Source organism: Euprymna scolopes, chromosome 44 (genome assembly GCF_053919585.1).
Source record: "Euprymna scolopes isolate OS-2025 chromosome 44, ASM5391958v1, whole genome shotgun sequence".
Classification (NCBI taxonomy): Eukaryota; Metazoa; Mollusca; class Cephalopoda; order Sepiida; family Sepiolidae; genus Euprymna; species Euprymna scolopes.
In genome coordinates this window covers 42,521,189-42,540,406 of record NC_136525.1, presented here as the reverse complement: position 1 = coordinate 42,540,406, position 19,218 = coordinate 42,521,189, and the positions used below count along the sequence as shown (strand labels likewise).

At 34.5% G+C, this 19,218-nt stretch overlaps 1 protein-coding gene across 1 annotated transcript in view; it reads left to right on the top strand.

The window, feature by feature from the left end:
- The window catches only part of LOC145268813 (T-cell activation inhibitor, mitochondrial-like), a 153,580-nt gene that overhangs the window by 121,459 nt on the left and 12,903 nt on the right, over positions 1-19,218 (top strand). The window contains exons 6-7 of the mRNA XM_080124439.1: positions 1,646-1,737; positions 16,224-16,468. Coding sequence (XP_079980565.1) covers positions 1,646-1,737; positions 16,224-16,468 — 337 coding nt within the window. The remainder of the gene's footprint in view (positions 1-1,645; positions 1,738-16,223; positions 16,469-19,218) is intronic.

Here is a 19,218-nt window from a genome sequence, read left to right as displayed (position 1 = left end):
AAATGTAAATGTAGTGTACCTATTTACTATGCCTCCACCGAAAGAGAACAAGAAATAGAAGTGCAGCATCTGAAGAACAGATACTACACTTTGATCTTGTCCCGAAGGCCAAGAAAATGTAAATGTAGTGTAATTCAAATCTTGTCCATAGCTCAATCCATGCTTCTGTTTAGTTTTGAAAGACAAAGGATACCCCCTGTAGGGGCAGTAGCACGCGTAATTGTGAGGCAAGGGTTGCGCAATCACCAACCACACCTCTCCTGAATCGGCACTGTTTGAGTCCAGTGGCAAGGAGAAGACCAGGACGACTGGAAACAATGCCGAGATAAGCGGAGAGCACATACAGCACCTGAAAGTCCAAAATGGTCACCCTTTTAGTACTGACCAGGTTCAACATTGCTTAACTTCAGTGATCTAGCGGGAACCAGTGTGTCAACGTGATTATGTCGTAGCTGAATACTTGATGCTTCATTAGGGCTCTGAAGGGTATTTTTTATCATGACGCCATCACTAGATGGGTTGCCTACTATGGTTTAGGAGAGGCCCATTCACTCTCAAGAGAAGGATAGACTGTGCCAGTTTCCCAACCTGGTATTTTACCTTACAGTTTAAAGCACGATTGCACCGTGATACTTGACTTTTTCATTTTAAACTTAAATTCAAACCATTATCACTGCACAAGCAGTAAGGCTAGACATATAAAATCAAAAGTAGCATGTTCGTAATGAATGTTTCTGTCTAGAGCACAATTGAAGTACAATATTTGACTTTTGCATTTTAAACTTTAATTGAAGCCATTATATATAAAAAAATAATTTTATAAAATCAACAGTAGGTTCTCTAGCCTCTCCAAAATTCCCAGTCTTCTTTGCACTCATCCAGTGAAGGCCTACTTAGTACTTTCCATCCTTCTTGATCCTTCACAACTATTTGGTGTGGTGTGAGTTGATACTGGCATTACAATTTTTATTTTAATTATTTATTGGGGAGGTAACTTAGGATTATTTAGGATTATAAAATTTCCGTTTTCTTAATTCCATCTGGTGTTCCTCTGTTGTTGCTAAATTTAAATATGAAGTAACTTAACCGGTCAAAATTTAAAAAATGAAGCAACCTGAATAGTCAAAAATTGAAGATGAAGCAATCTGCCCAGTCTAAAGTTTAAATATGCTGCAACTTACTAGGTCAAAATTTTGGTTATGAAACAGCCTGCTTGGTCAAAATTTGGAATATGAAGCAACCCGCCCAGTCAGAATTTTGAAAACAATGCAACAGTAAAATGTAAGCAAGTTCTCATTGAGCCGTCCCCATAAATAATCAAATTCTACCCAATTTACACCATTAATGATTACTAAACTACCACCTTATATTCATTAACCCTTATCCTTGAGTGACCTTTGCGCCTTGATAAGTGGTGACTCCCAAGTAAAAAAAAAAAAAGGCATGCTCAAAATTTTTAATTCAAAGCAACCTTCCTATTCATAAGTCGCAATATAAAGCAACCTGGTCCTGTATCAACTAATATGACTTCACATCTAGTTTAACTTACCTTACGTGGAATATTCCACCGCTAAATCTGGCTATGTTGCCATTATTCTACGGTAGTTTGTGATATTTTAACCCTCCACTTTTATTTTTGTTTCAGGTCGTACATTGGTATTTGCTAGTTCAACAGGTGTCAACCTTCATGGTGACATCATTCTTAGCACGGAACACGTACCAACATTCTGGATGAACGTAAGTACTGGCGTAAATACTTATTTATTACTTGCTGTCGCCACTTGGTGTTGCTCGTGACGAAGAAAAACTGTAAAAAAGGAAAAGGAAAAATGTTTATCAGCAGAACAAAGTTTATAGAAAGTATTACGCTACCTCGATATCTGCTGGGAATTGCGGAAGATGATGGAAGCTGATGATGTAATTAAATGTATAAAAATAAAAAAGGAAAGTGTAGCGTGGCTGACTAGGGAAGCGATACTGCTCCCCATTAGGGAGATTAAGACCCCCTAAGACACTGTGTAAGGCCGGGTAATTATGTCTGTTAAGCGTTAATTGGATCTCAGACAGCATAAGTAATGTATAAAAAGGGATGAATTTATTGTGTTTCTGTAAAGCAGACATATATTTTATTGTTTGAGAAAAGTGACAAGAGATGTCAGATTAAAGTTAGAATGAAATCATACATTCGTTTGGCCTGACGAGCCCATGCTCAAGATGTCTGGCTTTCTGAGTGCGAGGGGTCAAAGTGTTAACATTTTGAGTGTGTGAATAAATTTAAGTTCTGATCCCAGATTTGTAAGCCTTGTGGAGGTTCACACCTGCACAGGATTTGGAAATTCCCTGAGGCACGTGTTGAATCCTGATTGGTTGAGCAGATCTCCCCAAACAACTCTTTCCCTTGGAATATAAGCGAATGCCCGAGCCGAAATTATCAGATCGAAGCAAAATCTCGAAACGCACGTACCCAAGAAGCACCACTCTCCCCGTGCTCCATCGCGGTTGCTATCGTGGAGAATGAAGAGTAAGATTTGACTGTTTTCTGGTGTAATCGAACTGAATAAGTGTACATATGTAAACACCTGTAATTTTCGTGAATTAACTTTAGTAGACTAGAATCCCCTGATTTTGTTTTCTTTTCGGTTTGCATGAGAAGCTAATTGGTTTTCAGTGGAAATTGACATGAAGCCTGCGATGCTGAGAATCCTGTTAAGAATCCAGAAGATGACGATCATCGGCCATTGCAGTTTCAACAGGGTCAGAGGCCACATCTGCTGACCTAAGGCGGGAGGCTTACAAAAGTTCCCCGGGTTTGTAGCAAAATGCTAACGTAGGGAAAAGGGGATATCCATTTCTCGAGACACCAGTAAAAATTATATATGATAGTGAAATGCACACAGAAATCACAAGACGAAGGCAGATGGAAAACTAATACAATTTTATTTACAAAAAAAATAAGATTTAGTAAAAAAAAAAAAGAATAAGGAAAATATATGCAAATTAAACAATCTTATATTAGTTATGTTTACTGAGTGAAATTATCCAACATGCGACAAAGTCAATATTCATAAAAAAAAAATTCACTATCTTATTGCTATACATCTTATGAGATGACTGACCAATTTTTGGGAATTCAGGTTCCAAAGAACAGCTACAGCAGGAATTCGAATTACTAAAGTCTGATTATTACAGCTGGTGATATTAAAAACTGCAATCTGGATATGGGGACACTTTAGAAGAACGATACGCAATAAAATTCTGTTTTAAATTGGGAAAGAAATGCAATAGAAACACATGGAATACTTCAAACTGCTTTTGGACCATCTTGCATGAATTGAGCATCACTTTTTGAGTGGCATAATAGATTCAAGGAAGGCAGGGAGTCTGTGAGGGATGATGAGAGGTGTGGGAGGAGTAAGGAAGTCAAAACATCGCAGTTGATTGGCCAAATAAAGAATTTCATGGATAATGACCATCATGTGTCTACAGAGATAATAAGTGCACAGTTTGATGTCAGTGTGGGAATTGTACACAAATTTTCATCGCAAGGAACTGAAGATGTGAAAGATTTGTGCAAAGTTTGTCACAAGGGTTGTCCATCCTTGTCACAGAAGATTTGACCAAGATGGCCATCAAAACAGATTCTAATCCTCCATATCGTTCAGACCTTGCTTTCTGTGACTTTTAGTTGTTTCCCTAAGCTCAAGGAAAACCTTAGAAGCTGTCGTTATGAGACAATTGAGGAGATGAAAGAGGCTGTGATGAGGGTCAATGACACCCTCACACAAGAGGACTTCCATGGGGCCTTCCAGAATAAATGAAAGTGCCCATATGAAAAAGTTCTAGAATTTTATTGAAAGCACCTCATACGCCAGATCACCGAAGTTAAGCAACGTTCAGCCTGGCCAGTACCAGATGGGTGACCATTTGGGAAGGCTAGGCGCTGTACGTACCTTCTGGGAAGGTTGGGTGTGGGGCCAGCACCCTCACCCTGTAAAAAGAACTCCTCGCTACAAAAACATCTACAAAAAAATTGTAGATGGCCTATGCCCCTCTAGGGGCTCAAGAGGGGGGGGGGCTATGGACCTCGTACATGAAGTCCCACAAATGCAACAATCATTTTATCTTCATCCTCATCTCAGATTCTGTAAGCGCTACCCGTGGTTGTATTAGGTGCCATTAATTCCTTCATTCTCAACTGGGCACTTTTCTACAGGGTGGAGTCACTTTTTTCGCTGATATTTTCGAAAGTCATTGCCTCTTTTCGATTGTCTAGCCTTAATTTAAACCTATCTCACTTCCGGTTTGGTGATGGGCACAACAGCTAACGTGTCACATTTTTTTTCACTTTCTTTTTCTCCTTCGCGGTACGGGTTCAAGCCTACCTGCCTACTACCACCTTTTTTTTTTTGAACTCGCAATTTTCCTTCTTTTTTTTTCTTTTTTTTTTTTGCTCAACCAATACTCTTGCACACACACACGCCTCCACTTTCTTTTCTGCCTTCGTGTCACGGTTTCGAGCCTGCCTGCCTGCCTGCCTACTACAACATTTTTTTTTTTTTGCTTAACACACCTATAAACACCCGGGCAACGCCAGGCACTCAGGTAGTAATACATAATAGTGATTTTAAAATTAGAATAAAAAACAAAGCATTTCACTTTCCAGCTGCATTCCTTACCGATGTAGCTATTGAAAGACAGATCAGAAAGATTAAATATTAAACGACTTGAAGAAAGAAATTGAATTTGGGCATGCACAGAAAGAAGTAAAAATATGTCGGCAAGTTGAAATGAACATTTTGCATTTCAACTTGCTGATATATGTCTGTATGCATTATTCATCCATCCAAACAAAGATTTCACTTTTTATAAACTATCTTTGGTGTATGATTACTATTTCCTGTTAATTTCAGTGTTATGTGACCAGCGGTTTAAGAGTTTAAATATTTGCACATAGACACACACATATATACATCTACTGTTTTATTTATATAGAAAAAAGTTAACTGACATTGATGCTGGTCAGTACTAGATGGGTGAACATTTGTTGCATGATAAGGGCTGTCCCCTTTTCATGTAAGTATAAAAAAAGGGAATCAGTTAAATGTAAATATGAAATAGGATAGTCAAGGATTCGAACTTGCGAAGCTAGATTTGGAATTGAGAATTTCAATCATAAGTTAAAATAAACGCAGAATGTTATAAATGGAATGTCCAGTTAAATTGTTGATTCTGTTAAAATATTTAATAATACAATTTGGATGGAAACTATTTACATTCTTAGAAAGAAAGCATAATAGAAATTTGGGTTACAGAATTAACAAATGGGTTAAATTCCTTTATGAAACAAAGAGAATGGAAAATGTTATTGTAAAGTGAGTTACGTAAAATTAGGTTAGAGAAGGATTCATGCCATGGGTCTCATATACACGTGCTCGGGCGTGCAATGACGTCATGAGTTATGAATTTAGTTAGATAAGTGAGAATCGGAATCAGTCAGAGGAGAGAAGCAGAGAGGTTCAGATCGATTCTCCGTTAGAGTCAAGGCACCCTCTAGAAGTGAGAGGCTTTTAGAAATAACCATGTAACAACTTTGAATTCCTGAAATAAAATCATGTTCGACCGGTCGATGAAGAAATAAACGTATCATCATGTGTTTTTGTATCTGCGTCGTCGTGTTGTTATTCAACAAGAAAAGGTATTGTCCATTTATGTTATAAGAACTTGATAAAATCATCATCTAAAATATGTGTTAGGGTTAGGGTTAGGTATATGTGCCAGAGTATAAATGTTATAGAGACACTCCCGTTCACAGAACTGTCGAAAGTATAAATGTCAAACTATCGGTCTATCTATTTAGATAGCAAACAACCTCTCAAAGTGTAATTTATATGTCTCTCTTTATATATACATGTTAATATCTCTCATCTTTTCTTACAACATGAACCTCAAAGATCTCTTACTTCCATGAACACTCTTAAGACTCTTATCCTTCTTAACATGCATACAAAAGAACATACGTTCATCAAAGTAATAATTAATAAGACACTATAAAAAACTATGTAAAAAATAACGTATGTCTCCAAATACCTAATACAAAGTAATAATTAATAAGACACTATAAAAAACTATGTAAAAAATAACGTATGTCTCCAAATACCTAATACAAAGTAATAATTAATAAGACACTATAAAAAACTATGTAAAAAATAACGTATGTCTCCAAATACCTAATACAAAGTAATAATTAATAAGACACTATAAAAAACTATGTAAAAAATAACGTATGTCTCCAAATACCTAATACAAAGTAATAATTAATAAGACACTATAAAAAACTATGTAAAAAATAACGTATGTCTCCAAATACCTAATACAAAGTAATAATTAATAAGACACTATAAAAAACTATGTAAAAAATAACGTATGCCTCCAAATACCTAATACAAAGTAATAATTAATAAGACACTATAAAAAACTATGTAAAAAATAACGTATGCCTCCAAATACCTAATACAAAGTAATAATTAATAAGACACTATAAAAAACTATGTAAAAAATAACGTATGTCTCCAAATACCTAATACAAAGTAATAATTAATAAGACACTATAAAAAACTATGTAAAAAATAACGTATGTCTCCAAATACCTAATACAAAGTAATAATTAATAAGACACTATAAAAAACTATGTAAAAAATAACGTATGTCTCCAAATACCTAATACAAAGTAATAATTAATAAGACACTATAAAAAACTATGTAAAAAATAACGTATGTCTCCAAATACCTAATACAAAGTAATAATTAATAAGACACTATAAAAAACTATGTAAAAAATAACGTATGTCTCCAAATACCTAATACAAAGTAATAATTAATAAGACACTATAAAAAACTATGTAAAAAATAACGTATGTCTCCAAATACCTAATACAAAGTAATAATTAATAAGACACTATAAAAAACTATGTAAAAAATAACGTATGTCTCCAAATACCTAATACAAAGTAATAATTAATAAGACACTATAAAAAACTATGTAAAAAATAACGTATGTCTCCAAATACCTAATACAAAGTAATAATTAATAAGACACTATAAAAAACTATGTAAAAAATAACGTATGTCTCCAAATACCTAATACAAAGTAATAATTAATAAGACACTATAAAAAACTATGTAAAAAATAACGTATGTCTCCAAATACCTAATACAAAGTAATAATTAATAAGACACTATAAAAAACTATGTAAAAAATAAAGTATGTCTCCAAATACCTAATACAAAGTAATAATTAATAAGACACTATAAAAAACTATGTAAAAAATAACGTATGTCTCCAAATACCTAATACAAAGTAATAATTAATAAGACACTATAAAAAACTATGTAAAAAATAACGTATGCCTCCAAATACCTAATACAAAGTAATAATTAATAAGACACTATAAAAAACTATGTAAAAAATAACGTATGTCTCCAAATACCTAATACAAAGTAATAATTAATAAGACACTATAAAAAACTATGTAAAAAATAACGTATGTCTCCAAATACCTAATACAAAGTAATAATTAATAAGACACTATAAAAAACTATGTAAAAAATAACGTATGTCTCCAAATACCTAATACAAAGTAATAATTAATAAGACACTATAAAAAACTATGTAAAAAATAACGTATGTCTCCAAATACCTAATACAAAGTAATAATTAATAAGACACTATAAAAAACTATGTAAAAAATAACGTATGTCTCCAAATACCTAATACAAAGTAATAATTAATAAGACACTATAAAAAACTATGTAAAAAATAACGTATGTCTCCAAATACCTAATACAAAGTAATAATTAATAAGACACTATAAAAAACTATGTAAAAAATAACGTATGTCTCCAAATACCTAATACAAAGTAATAATTAATAAGACACTATAAAAAACTATGTAAAAAATAACGTATGTCTCCAAATACCTAATACAAAGTAATAATTAATAAGACACTATAAAAAACTATGTAAAAAATAACGTATGTCTCCAAATACCTAATACAAAGTAATAATTAATAAGACACTATAAAAAAACTATGTAAAAAATAACGTATGTCTCCAAATACCTAATACAAAGTAATAATTAATAAGACACTATAAAAAACTATGTAAAAAATAACGTATGTCTCCAAATACCTAATACAAAGTAATAATTAATAAGACACTATAAAAAACTATGTAAAAAATAACGTATGCCTCCAAATACCTAATACAAAGTAATAATTAATAAGACACTATAAAAACTATGTAAAAAATAACGTATGTCTCCAAATACCTAATACAAAGTAATAATTAATAAGACACTATAAAAAACTATGTAAAAAATAACGTATGTCTCCAAATACCTAATACAAAGTAATAATTAATAAGACACTATAAAAAACTATGTAAAAAATAACGTATGTCTCCAAATACCTAATACAAAGTAATAATTAATAAGACACTATAAAAAACTATGTAAAAAATAACGTATGCCTCCAAATACCTAATACAAAGTAATAATTAATAAGACACTATAAAAAACTATGTAAAAAATAACGTATGTCTCCAAATACCTAATACAAAGTAATAATTAATAAGACACTATAAAAAACTATGTAAAAAATAACGTATGTCTCCAAATACCTAATACAAAGTAATAATTAATAAGACACTATAAAAAACTATGTAAAAAATAACGTATGTCTCCAAATACCTAATACAAAGTAATAATTAATAAGACACTATAAAAAACTATGTAAAAAATAACGTATGTCTCCAAATACCTAATACAAAGTAATAATTAATAAGACACTATAAAAAACTATGTAAAAAATAACGTATGTCTCCAAATACCTAATACAAAGTAATAATTAATAAGACACTATAAAAAACTATGTAAAAAATAACGTATGTCTCCAAATACCTAATACAAAGTAATAATTAATAAGACACTATAAAAAACTATGTAAAAAATAACGTATGTCTCCAAATACCTAATACAAAGTAATAATTAATAAGACACTATAAAAAACTATGTAAAAAATAACGTATGTCTCCAAATACCTAATACAAAGTAATAATTAATAAGACACTATAAAAAACTATGTAAAAAATAACGTATGTCTCCAAATACCTAATACAAAGTAATAATTAATAAGACACTATAAAAAAACTATGTAAAAAATAACGTATGTCTCCAAATACCTAATACAAAGTAATAATTAATAAGACACTATAAAAAACTATGTAAAAAATAACGTATGTCTCCAAATACCTAATACAAAGTAATAATTAATAAGACACTATAAAAAACTATGTAAAAAATAACGTATGTCTCCAAATACCTAATACAAAGTAATAATTAATAAGACACTATAAAAAACTATGTAAAAAATAACGTATGTCTCCAAATACCTAATACAAAGTAATAATTAATAAGACACTATAAAAAACTATGTAAAAAATAACGTATGTCTCCAAATACCTAATACAAAGTAATAATTAATAAGACACTATAAAAAACTATGTAAAAAATAACGTATGTCTCCAAATACCTAATACAAAGTAATAATTAATAAGACACTATAAAAAACTATGTAAAAAATAACGTATGTCTCCAAATACCTAATACAAAGTAATAATTAATAAGACACTATGCAACACATTGAGCAATACAAAATATTGTATGTAAAAAATAATGTATGTCTCCAAATACCTGTTTATTTCCTTCTTCTTCTTGTATCATGACATGTTCATGACGTAGATAAAATCATGGTTAATATTCACCATAGGCTTCGGTCTCAGATTCCTCTGAAGGCAATCACATGATTTTGAACTTGGCAGAATACATGGGGTGGGTTGCCATTACCTTCCCCAGTACAGTGGCATCTGACTCACTTGTTTGCACCTATCCGTTGTCCTTAGATCATCCGCATAGCTGCAGTCGCATAACGTAACTCTTGATACTATAGAACCGTTGATCTGCTAGAGATTCATCGTCCTCCTCCATGGCCATCCAAGATCCTGCTGTCGACGTCATCAGAGTTTCCTTCTCCTAGTTGCATGTCTTAACAAAGACTATGGGTGCATCTCTCCCAGTGAATTAATGCGCCTCCAGATACCAACCTATACATTTCTTATGACTCAGCGTGGTACATACAGCGCCTAGCCTTCCCAAACCAGGCTCATCGTTGCTTAACTTTGGTGATCTGGTGGGAACCGGTGTGTCAACATGATTGTTTATAATAAACAGAATGTATTGTAGGCAAAGGTCAGCAAAGCTTCAACAGATAATCTTATGAGATATGCACCCTACGTGCAAATAATAATTAGTCATAGAGGTACAGAAAATTGTATGTCTTCGAATACCTTGCACACCTTATTTTTAATCATGTTGTCATAAATAGGATGCATTGTAGACAAAGGCCAGAAATACTCAAGCATGGTAACTTGACAGGACATTTTTTTTTTTTTTTTACATAGGCATCACCACTTATCAAGGGCAAGAGGACACTCGAGGATAAGGGTGAAAGAGGGTACAGTAGACAATTAGACAATATAGTTATCGTTAGTAACGGAAATTCGGTAAATTTCTTAACTTATATGGAACGGCTCATCAAAAACTTGTTTTACGTTAGACTTGAAGACAACCATATTGTAGTCAGGAAAACAGAAGACAATTCCATAGGCGTGCAGTTCTAAGAAAGAAGCTTTGCTCATGGAATCTACGTTTAGGTTTAGGCGAGTGGGGAAATTATTGATAGTGTTTTCTGCTAGACGGGTGTTTCTTGTGAAAGTTTGGCGAGGGGGGGACCATAGATTGGAGCTCAGCCGAGCACTTGCCATGAAAATAACGATAAAGCATATCGGATAAAGGATATGGGTACTATAGATGTAAATAAGCATATGATCACGAGAAAAATATAAACAAAGGATTAAATTTATATATTTTATTCTCAGTTTGGTATTGAGGGTTAGTAGTCCTTCGAGTTGACATGTTGGCCATGCCATTGACTATTAGGCTGAGAGTGCTGGTGGTTGGCTTGGTGTTGCAAACTAAAATGCATGTGACACGCTGAACATTTCTATTTGTATACAACACATGAACAATTGTGGATATGTGAGAGAATTGACACGATGACAAGAAAATGGTGATTGTCCGATGTATTTCTTTATATACATTTACCGTTCAATGAGGTGTTATCTAACTATACTCCTATAAATTCGTTTTTCTTTTGTGTGTATTGAAATTCATATTAAAACCCCTCTTTTCTATTTATTTAAAAAGAAAATACAATTTTCTTATATATGGGTTCTGGAATTGCATTCACTAGCAAAAGATCTAGCTAATTTGCATATTCTTTTAAACATTCATTTTAATTAATTCCCTATTAGTTTTTTCGTTTTTCTTATGGGATGATCATCTAGAGTTAACTATTACGTGTAATTATATTCATGCAGATATTCTACATGATTTATACTTGCATAATATTTGCGTAAAATCTTAACATTAAACAAAAAATTGTTTCCATATATATTGATGTATACGCATATATTTTTGTTTAATCTATTAGTCTATCTATCTATCCATCTATCTATAAAATGAATGTGTGTGTGTATGTACATTTCCCCATGCAATAACTGTCAATTTTCAGTCTACAGACTTGAAATTTGATATACAGGGTGCTGAGATTTGGGAAAATCTTTGTAATCCATTTTCGGCCAGAAATTCGGCTGTTAAGTGGTCAAAGTTCAACGATTTGACCTGTGAGAACTCTACCAAATCCTCCACCAATTTTGGGTCTAAACACTTGAAATTTTAGGTATAGGTTCCTTGGACAAGGATCTAACTTAATAACTTGATTTGAGTCCAAAACAATAAATGTTAAGGGGTCATAATAGGAGTCAAAGTTTAAAAAATTGACCACTTTTTTTTTTTTTGCTCAACATACACCTCCAAACACCCGGGCAACGCCGGGCTGAAATGCTAGTCTCTTAAAAAACACTTATTCAATCACCTCAGACCAATCCCAACATATTTTCAGACAGTCTCTAATAACAATTACATTCCCAAGTTTTTTTGTGATTTGTTATTTCGACAATAGGATAATAGCCTTCGTTTGAACTCAACATAAAGTTTAACAAACCCATTCATTATTTCTCCTCGCCGAATAAAACTGCAGTTTCACATCAACAATGTCTCCACCATCTTCACACCTGTTAGCAATAGCAACCACAATTCCTTTACTATATACTGCTGAGACATTTTTTTTCTTTTTAGATGGTAGTTACCACTTATCAAGGCCTGGAAGCCACTCGGGGATAAGGGTTATTGCACATACAGTAATCAATGGGATAATTTCGTGTTAATCGTTACTAATGGAGATCTGATAAAGTGTCTTACTTAAGGGGGCGGTTAATCAGGAATTTGTTTATGTTGGACTTGAAGACATCCAAGTTGTAGTCAGAGGGGAAACAGGCAAACGGAAGAGAGTTCCACAGGCTTTGTTCATGGAATCAACATTTTGATTAAGGCACAGATAACGAGTGGGGAAAATTATTGACAGTGGTTTCAGCTAGACGGGTGTTTTTCGTGAAAGATTGGTGAGGGGGGGGCAGAGATTGGAGCTCAGGCGAGCACTTGCCATGGAAATAACGATATAATTGTTCTTACAATTATAGTGCCAGTAGTGAAGAAGGAAAGAAACCCAGTAATATTGAAATTTATGGTGTTATGGTGAAGCAAGGGTTGCCTAATCATTAACCAAAACAATGTATTTATGTATTAATTTGGAAATCCTAATGATCCATCTCCTAAAAATTATTTTAATTTTCTTAAAATTATGGTAGCCTTGGTGGGAAGAGAAATTATGTCATATATATTGTACAATACCTGCCGAGAGTATATTAAATTGTTTTGTATATGTATTTAAATTATCCATCCGAGGGTAGGTAAACTTATTTTAAATATGTGTTGTACATTACCCGTCCTCGCGAAGGTAAAATTATTTCATATACATGCTGTGAATTACCTATCCTAGGGAAGGTACAATTATTTCATACATGTCTAATACCCGTCCTAGGGTAGGTAAAATATTCTTTTGCTCGAAATAGGAAATGATACATAGACATTAAAAGTTCCTCTATCCTAAGAATAACAAATATGTTCAAAATCAACTTCAATTTTCTCATTGTTTATACGGTCCTGAGCAACACTGCGTAGCCCTGCTAGCTACACATGTTCTGGTTACAATAACAACCACAATTCCTTTTTCAGTGCTGCCTTTACAAGCTTACATTTTTATCTATAAATCGAGGGAGGGGGAAGATATGTAATATTTTGTTTCATAACACTATGTAGAAGATAATAAGTGGGTATAGTTGGATATGCGTCTCTCCAGTAAATCAGGCCCAGTGAACATCCTGAGTATCTATGCTCCCACTCTCAGCTCTAGTGTGGTAAAGGACAAGTTCTACGAGGAGCTAGAGAGCACCATAAAGGCAGTTCCTGCTTCAGATAAACTATACCTTCTCGGTGATTTTAATGCCTGTATCGGAGCCGATCACAACTCCTGACCTCGTTGCATTGGTCATTTTGGCATCAGCAAGATGAACGAAAATGGACAGAGACTAGGAGAGAAAAAAATGAACAGTGGGAGGAGAGGAGAGGCAGGTGCAAAAGGGCAGCATTGGCTGAGCCTGATAGAGGGTACCCCTGCGAGGAAGTGCAACAGAATCTGCTGCTCCTGCATCAGTCTGCTCAGTCACAGCAGCAGCTGCCACCACTCAATGTGACAAACTTCAGGTGCGATTCTCCATCGTCTATCAAGACAGATGGATGCCAACAGGATAGTTGGACACTGTATGTAAGAAGAATGTATGACCTCAAATATCTTACACACCTTGTTTATAATGATGTTATCATAAATAGGATGTATTATAGACAAAGGCAAGCGAAGATTAAATAGGTAACCTTTTTGGGATGTGCACTATATGTGGGGATAATAACTCAGTACAGATGTATACTGTATGTAAGAAGAATGTATGTTCTAAAATACCTTATGCACCCTATTTATAATGATGTAATAAATAGGATGTATGTTGGAAAATGGCCAGCAAGGCTCAAACAGGTACCTTATGGGATATGGGCCCTACATAGGAGATAATAGGTGGGTATAGCTGCATCCTGTATATAAAGAATAATGTATCTCTTCAAATACTTTACACACCCTGTTTATAATGTTGTCATAAATTTTTATTTTTATTTTATTTTTTTATTACATTTTCACTCCAAACAAGGCATATTGCCACTTTCATGTAGGGGGCTACTATCAGGGACATAAGCTACAGAGGTACTATGTGGGGAGTTGGGCAGCAAGATGTCGGTTCACGTTACACTTGAACTTCTGCATGTCAGTACAGTTGGGGAAGCAAGAACCTAGAAGGGAATTCCAAAGTCTAGCGGTTCTGGGGAAGAAACTACTGGAGTAAAAAGCTCTCTTACATCTAGGGATCTCTACTGTGAAGGGGTGGGATTTAGCTGCTTCTCAGGTTTGTCGGGGGTATTTACGTCGAGGGGGTACAAGTGCTTGCAGTTCGTTGGAGCATTCACCGTTAAAGTACTTGCAGAACAGGCAGAGGGATGCAACATTTCGTCGATGGGACAGAGGCTGAAGCTTAGATGACAGTTCAGGACCTATTAGGTTGGCGACTCTCTTTTGAACCTTGTCTAGGAGTGAGAGACTAGTAGCAGATGCACCAGCCCAAATATGACAACAATACTCCATGCATGGATGAATGGTGGCCTTATAGAAGTACAGGATACTTTCGGGCGTTAGTAGCTTTCTAGCACGGTAGAGAGAGCTTACTTTTTTCTCAGCAGTTCTGGCAATGCTCTCAATGTAATTTTTCCGACTCATGTTTCCTGTGAACGTTAGGTCAAGGAGTTTAAAAGATGTACTTTCAGATAAAGAGTATTTGGCCATTGCTGTTGGTGGTAGAGAAGGTTTCTTGTAGTGATTGAAGGAAACAAGTTTAGTCTTGGCAGCATTGAATGTGACCATCCATTTTTGTCCCCATTCCACTACAGATTGGAGGTCAACCTCTAGTGTTTCTGCCATTTCTTTAGATATGTGTTCATTTGTTTTCCTGTCGTGTCTGTTATAGAGTGTGGTGTCATCAGCATATATACCCATCTCACAGACAATTTTGTCAAGGAGGTCATTTATGAATATTAGGAATAATAGAGGTCCAAGGATAGACCTCTGAGGCACTCCTGCATTTATATCATATTGTTTAGATGTACAACCATCGAGGACAACCTGGATTTTTCTCTTATCTAAGAAGGATTTAATTATGTTAAGTATTCTTCCAGTGATACCATATGATCTGATTTTTCTGAGAAGACCTTCATGCAATACCCCATCAAAAGTCTTAGATATATCTAGAGCTACCGTTCTACCCTCCCCTGCTTTGTCAAGTGAATGGTATATGCGCTCTGAGATTACAGTGAGGATGTCTGATGTAGAACGGGCTTGCCTAAATCCATATTATTGGTCAGTCAGAAGTTTAGCATCTGTAAGGTGATGGACTAGAGCTTGGTTAATTATGGACTCAAATATTTTGGCAAAAACTTGGGAGGGTGTATTTTAGATAAAAGGCCAGCAAAGATCAAGCAGGCCCCTATGTAGGACATCGAGTACAGTTGCATATTATATATAAGAAATTATGACCAAATATCATATGTACCCTGGTTTTAATCATGTTATAAATAGGATGTATTTTAAACAAGGATCAGCACAGCTCAAGCAGCTGGGATATGGACCCTATGTAGGATATATCTATCAGGAATAGTTTTACACTGTATGTAAAAATAATGTATGTCTTTAAATTCCTTGTATAATTCCTTTATAATGATGTCATAAATAGGATCTATTTTAGACAAGGACCAGCATAGCCCAAGCAGTTATCTTATGAGATATGGGCCCTATGTAAGAGATAATAAGTGGATACAGTTTCATATTGTATGTAAGAAGAATGTATGTACTTAAATACCTTACAGACCCTGCTAACAATGATGTCATAAATAGGATGTATTTTAGACAAGGGTCAGCAAAGCACAAGTAGGCGACATTCTATATAAAAACAATTTGCAAATACCCATTCATAATTGTGTTGTTTTCTTGTTTAGCTTCTAAATTCAGTCTGTGCCTACGATCCTGTTCTGAAACGCTTACCCTACATGGAAGATGAACTCTCTGGTCTGCTGAACAACATCCACATTGTCCGCCGGAAGAAACGCAACCTTAGTCTCATGGCGCAACAATACGAAGAATTGCTCAACAAATTAATTAATTCCCTCCGTCGATGCCAAGATGAAGCCAAAACCTGCTTTTTCGATGAAGACTTGTCGAATCTTCAACTAGTTGTGGAATGGTAAGTTAAATATCTATCAAGCTTAGTACAATTAGTAACTCAGTATAATTAGTAAATATAATTAGTAAGTATAATTAGTAGCTCAGTATAATTAGTAAATACTAGCAGTTCTGCCCAGCTTTGCTCGGGCCCTATGTACTGTTTAAAAATTTATGTACATATGTATATTAAAAAGTGTGAATATGTACGGTAATACCTTTCTATATAATAGGCTTCCTTAACTACCATGGAGAAAAGTTGGCAGAGACCGCAGATGTCAATTTTTTTTCAACTTTGACCCGAATTTTTACCCCTTAATATTTGTTTCTTTGGGCTCAAATTATAGTAAAATGTTTGGCCCATGTCCAAGTAACCTACATCTAAAATTTCAAGTATTTAGATCCAAAATTGGTAGAGGAGTTTGGTAGAGTTTGCAAAGATAAATTCTGTAAACTTTGACCTCTTGCCAGCCAAATTTTCGCCCCAAAAATTAATTAAAAAGCTTGCTAAATGTCTGAATACCTTTATGTAAAATTTCAAATGCTTAGACCCAAAATTGGCTTAATAGTTTGCTAGAGGCCGCAAAGGTGAAATCTTTTGAACTTTGATCCCTTGGAAGCCAAATTTTCAGCAAAAAAATGTTTAAAAAGCTTGCCCTATGTCTGAATACACTTTATGTAAAATTTCAAATGTTTAGATCAGAAATTGTCTGAGTAATTTGGTAGAGACTACAGAGGACAATTCTTTTTAACTTTGACCCCAATTTTGACCCCATAACATTTATTTTTGGGGGCTCAAATCAAATTATAAAGTTGGATCCATGTCCCAGTAACCTATATCTAAAATTTCAAGTGTTTAGACCCAAAATTGGCAGAGGAGTTTGGTAGAGTTCTTAAAGGTTAAATCGTTGAACTTTGACCCCTTAACAGCCAAAATTCTGGCCGAAAACTGATAAAAAAGATTTTCCCAAATCTCAATTCCCCTTATGCCAAATTTTGAGTCTGTAGACCAAAAATTGACAGTTATTTGGTAGGGAAGTGTACACACACACAGACAAACACACAGACAATTTCACTTTTATAGATATACTTTTCAGCCCAGCGTTGCCCGGGTGTTTGAAGGTGTATGCTGAGCAAAAAAAAACAAAAACGGTCAATTTTTTAAACTTTGACCCCTATTATGACCCTTTAAAATTTATTATTTTGAGTTCAAATCGAGTTATTAAGTTAGATCCATGTCCAAGTAACCTATTTCTAAAATTTCAAGTGTTTAGACCCAAAATTGGCAGAAGAGTTTGGTAGAGTTCTCAAAGGTCAAATCGTTGAATTTTGACCCCTTAACAGCCAAATTTCTGGCCGAAAGCCAATCACATAGATTTTCCCAAATCTCAGTACCCTGTATATAAAATTTCGAGTCTGTAGACTGAAAATTGACAGAGTTATTGCGAAGGAAAATGTACACAGACACACTGACAGACAGACACACAGACACGTTCACTTTTATAGATATATAGATAGATAGATAGATAATTACAGTGATGAAAGTGTTTGGGGTTTTTCTAGTATTTCAGATGTTGGTATGAGTGAATGAGTGAGATATAATTATAGGCTTTCTAATTCTCTCTCCTCTGATCTTGAGCACGTGGTACAATGGGGGAAGAGGTGGCTGGTCACTTTTAATGCATCCAAAACCAAGCTTCTATCTTTACATCATCAACGCTCTGATCTCCATCTGGCATCAATTGAAATGGATGGCTCTCGTCTTGGAGAGGCTCCATGTTTTGACAAGCTTCTGGGTTTGACCTTTACTCCTGATCTAAAATGGACACGTACATCAAATCTGTTGCCAGGGATGCTGGGAAAAGGGTGGGATCCTTCTACCGCTCCAGAAGATCTCACTACTGATGCAATTCTCTATCTGTATAAAAGCCAAGTACGTCCAAGGATGGAGTACTGCTGCCACATCTGGGCAGGAGCTGCTAGAAAAGACTTGTCCTGCCTTGATAGGGTTCAAAATAGACTTTGTGGCCTGGTGGGAGATGTCCTTTTCTCTTCGCTGCAACCTCTATCTCACAGAAGAGATGTTGCGAGTTTGTCTCTGCTTTATCGTTATTTTCATGGAAAGTGTTCGACTGAGCTTCAATCTGTGGTCCCCCCCCTCGCCAAACTTTCACAAGAAACACTAGACTAGCTGAAAACATTATCAATAATTTTCCCCACTCTTTATCTGTGCCTAAACCTAAACATAGATTCCATGATCAAAGCTTCTTTCTTAGAACTGCACGCCTGTGGAATTGTCTTCCGTTTTCCTGCTTTCCAGCTGTCTATAATATGGTTGTCTTCAAGTCCAACGTGAACAAGTTTCTGATGAGCCGTTCCACTTAAGTTAACAAATTTACCGAACTTCCATTACTATCGATTACTATATTGTCCTTTTGACTACTCTACACTCTTTAACCCTTATCCTTGAGTGGCCTATCGACCGTGATAAGTGGTGACGCCTATGTAAAAAAAAAAAAAAAAAAATATCAATCTATATATCTATAAAAGCGAAAATGTCTCTGTATGAGATTTGACATAAGGAGTATTTAGATTTGGGAAAATCTTTTTAATCGGTTTTTGGCCAGAAATTTGGCTGTCAAAGAGTCAAAGTTTAACAATTTGACCTTTGAAAACTCTACCAAACTCCTCTGCCAATTTTCGGTCTAAACACTTAAAATTTTAAATGTAGGTTACTTGGACATGGATCAAACATTTTAATTTGATTTGAGC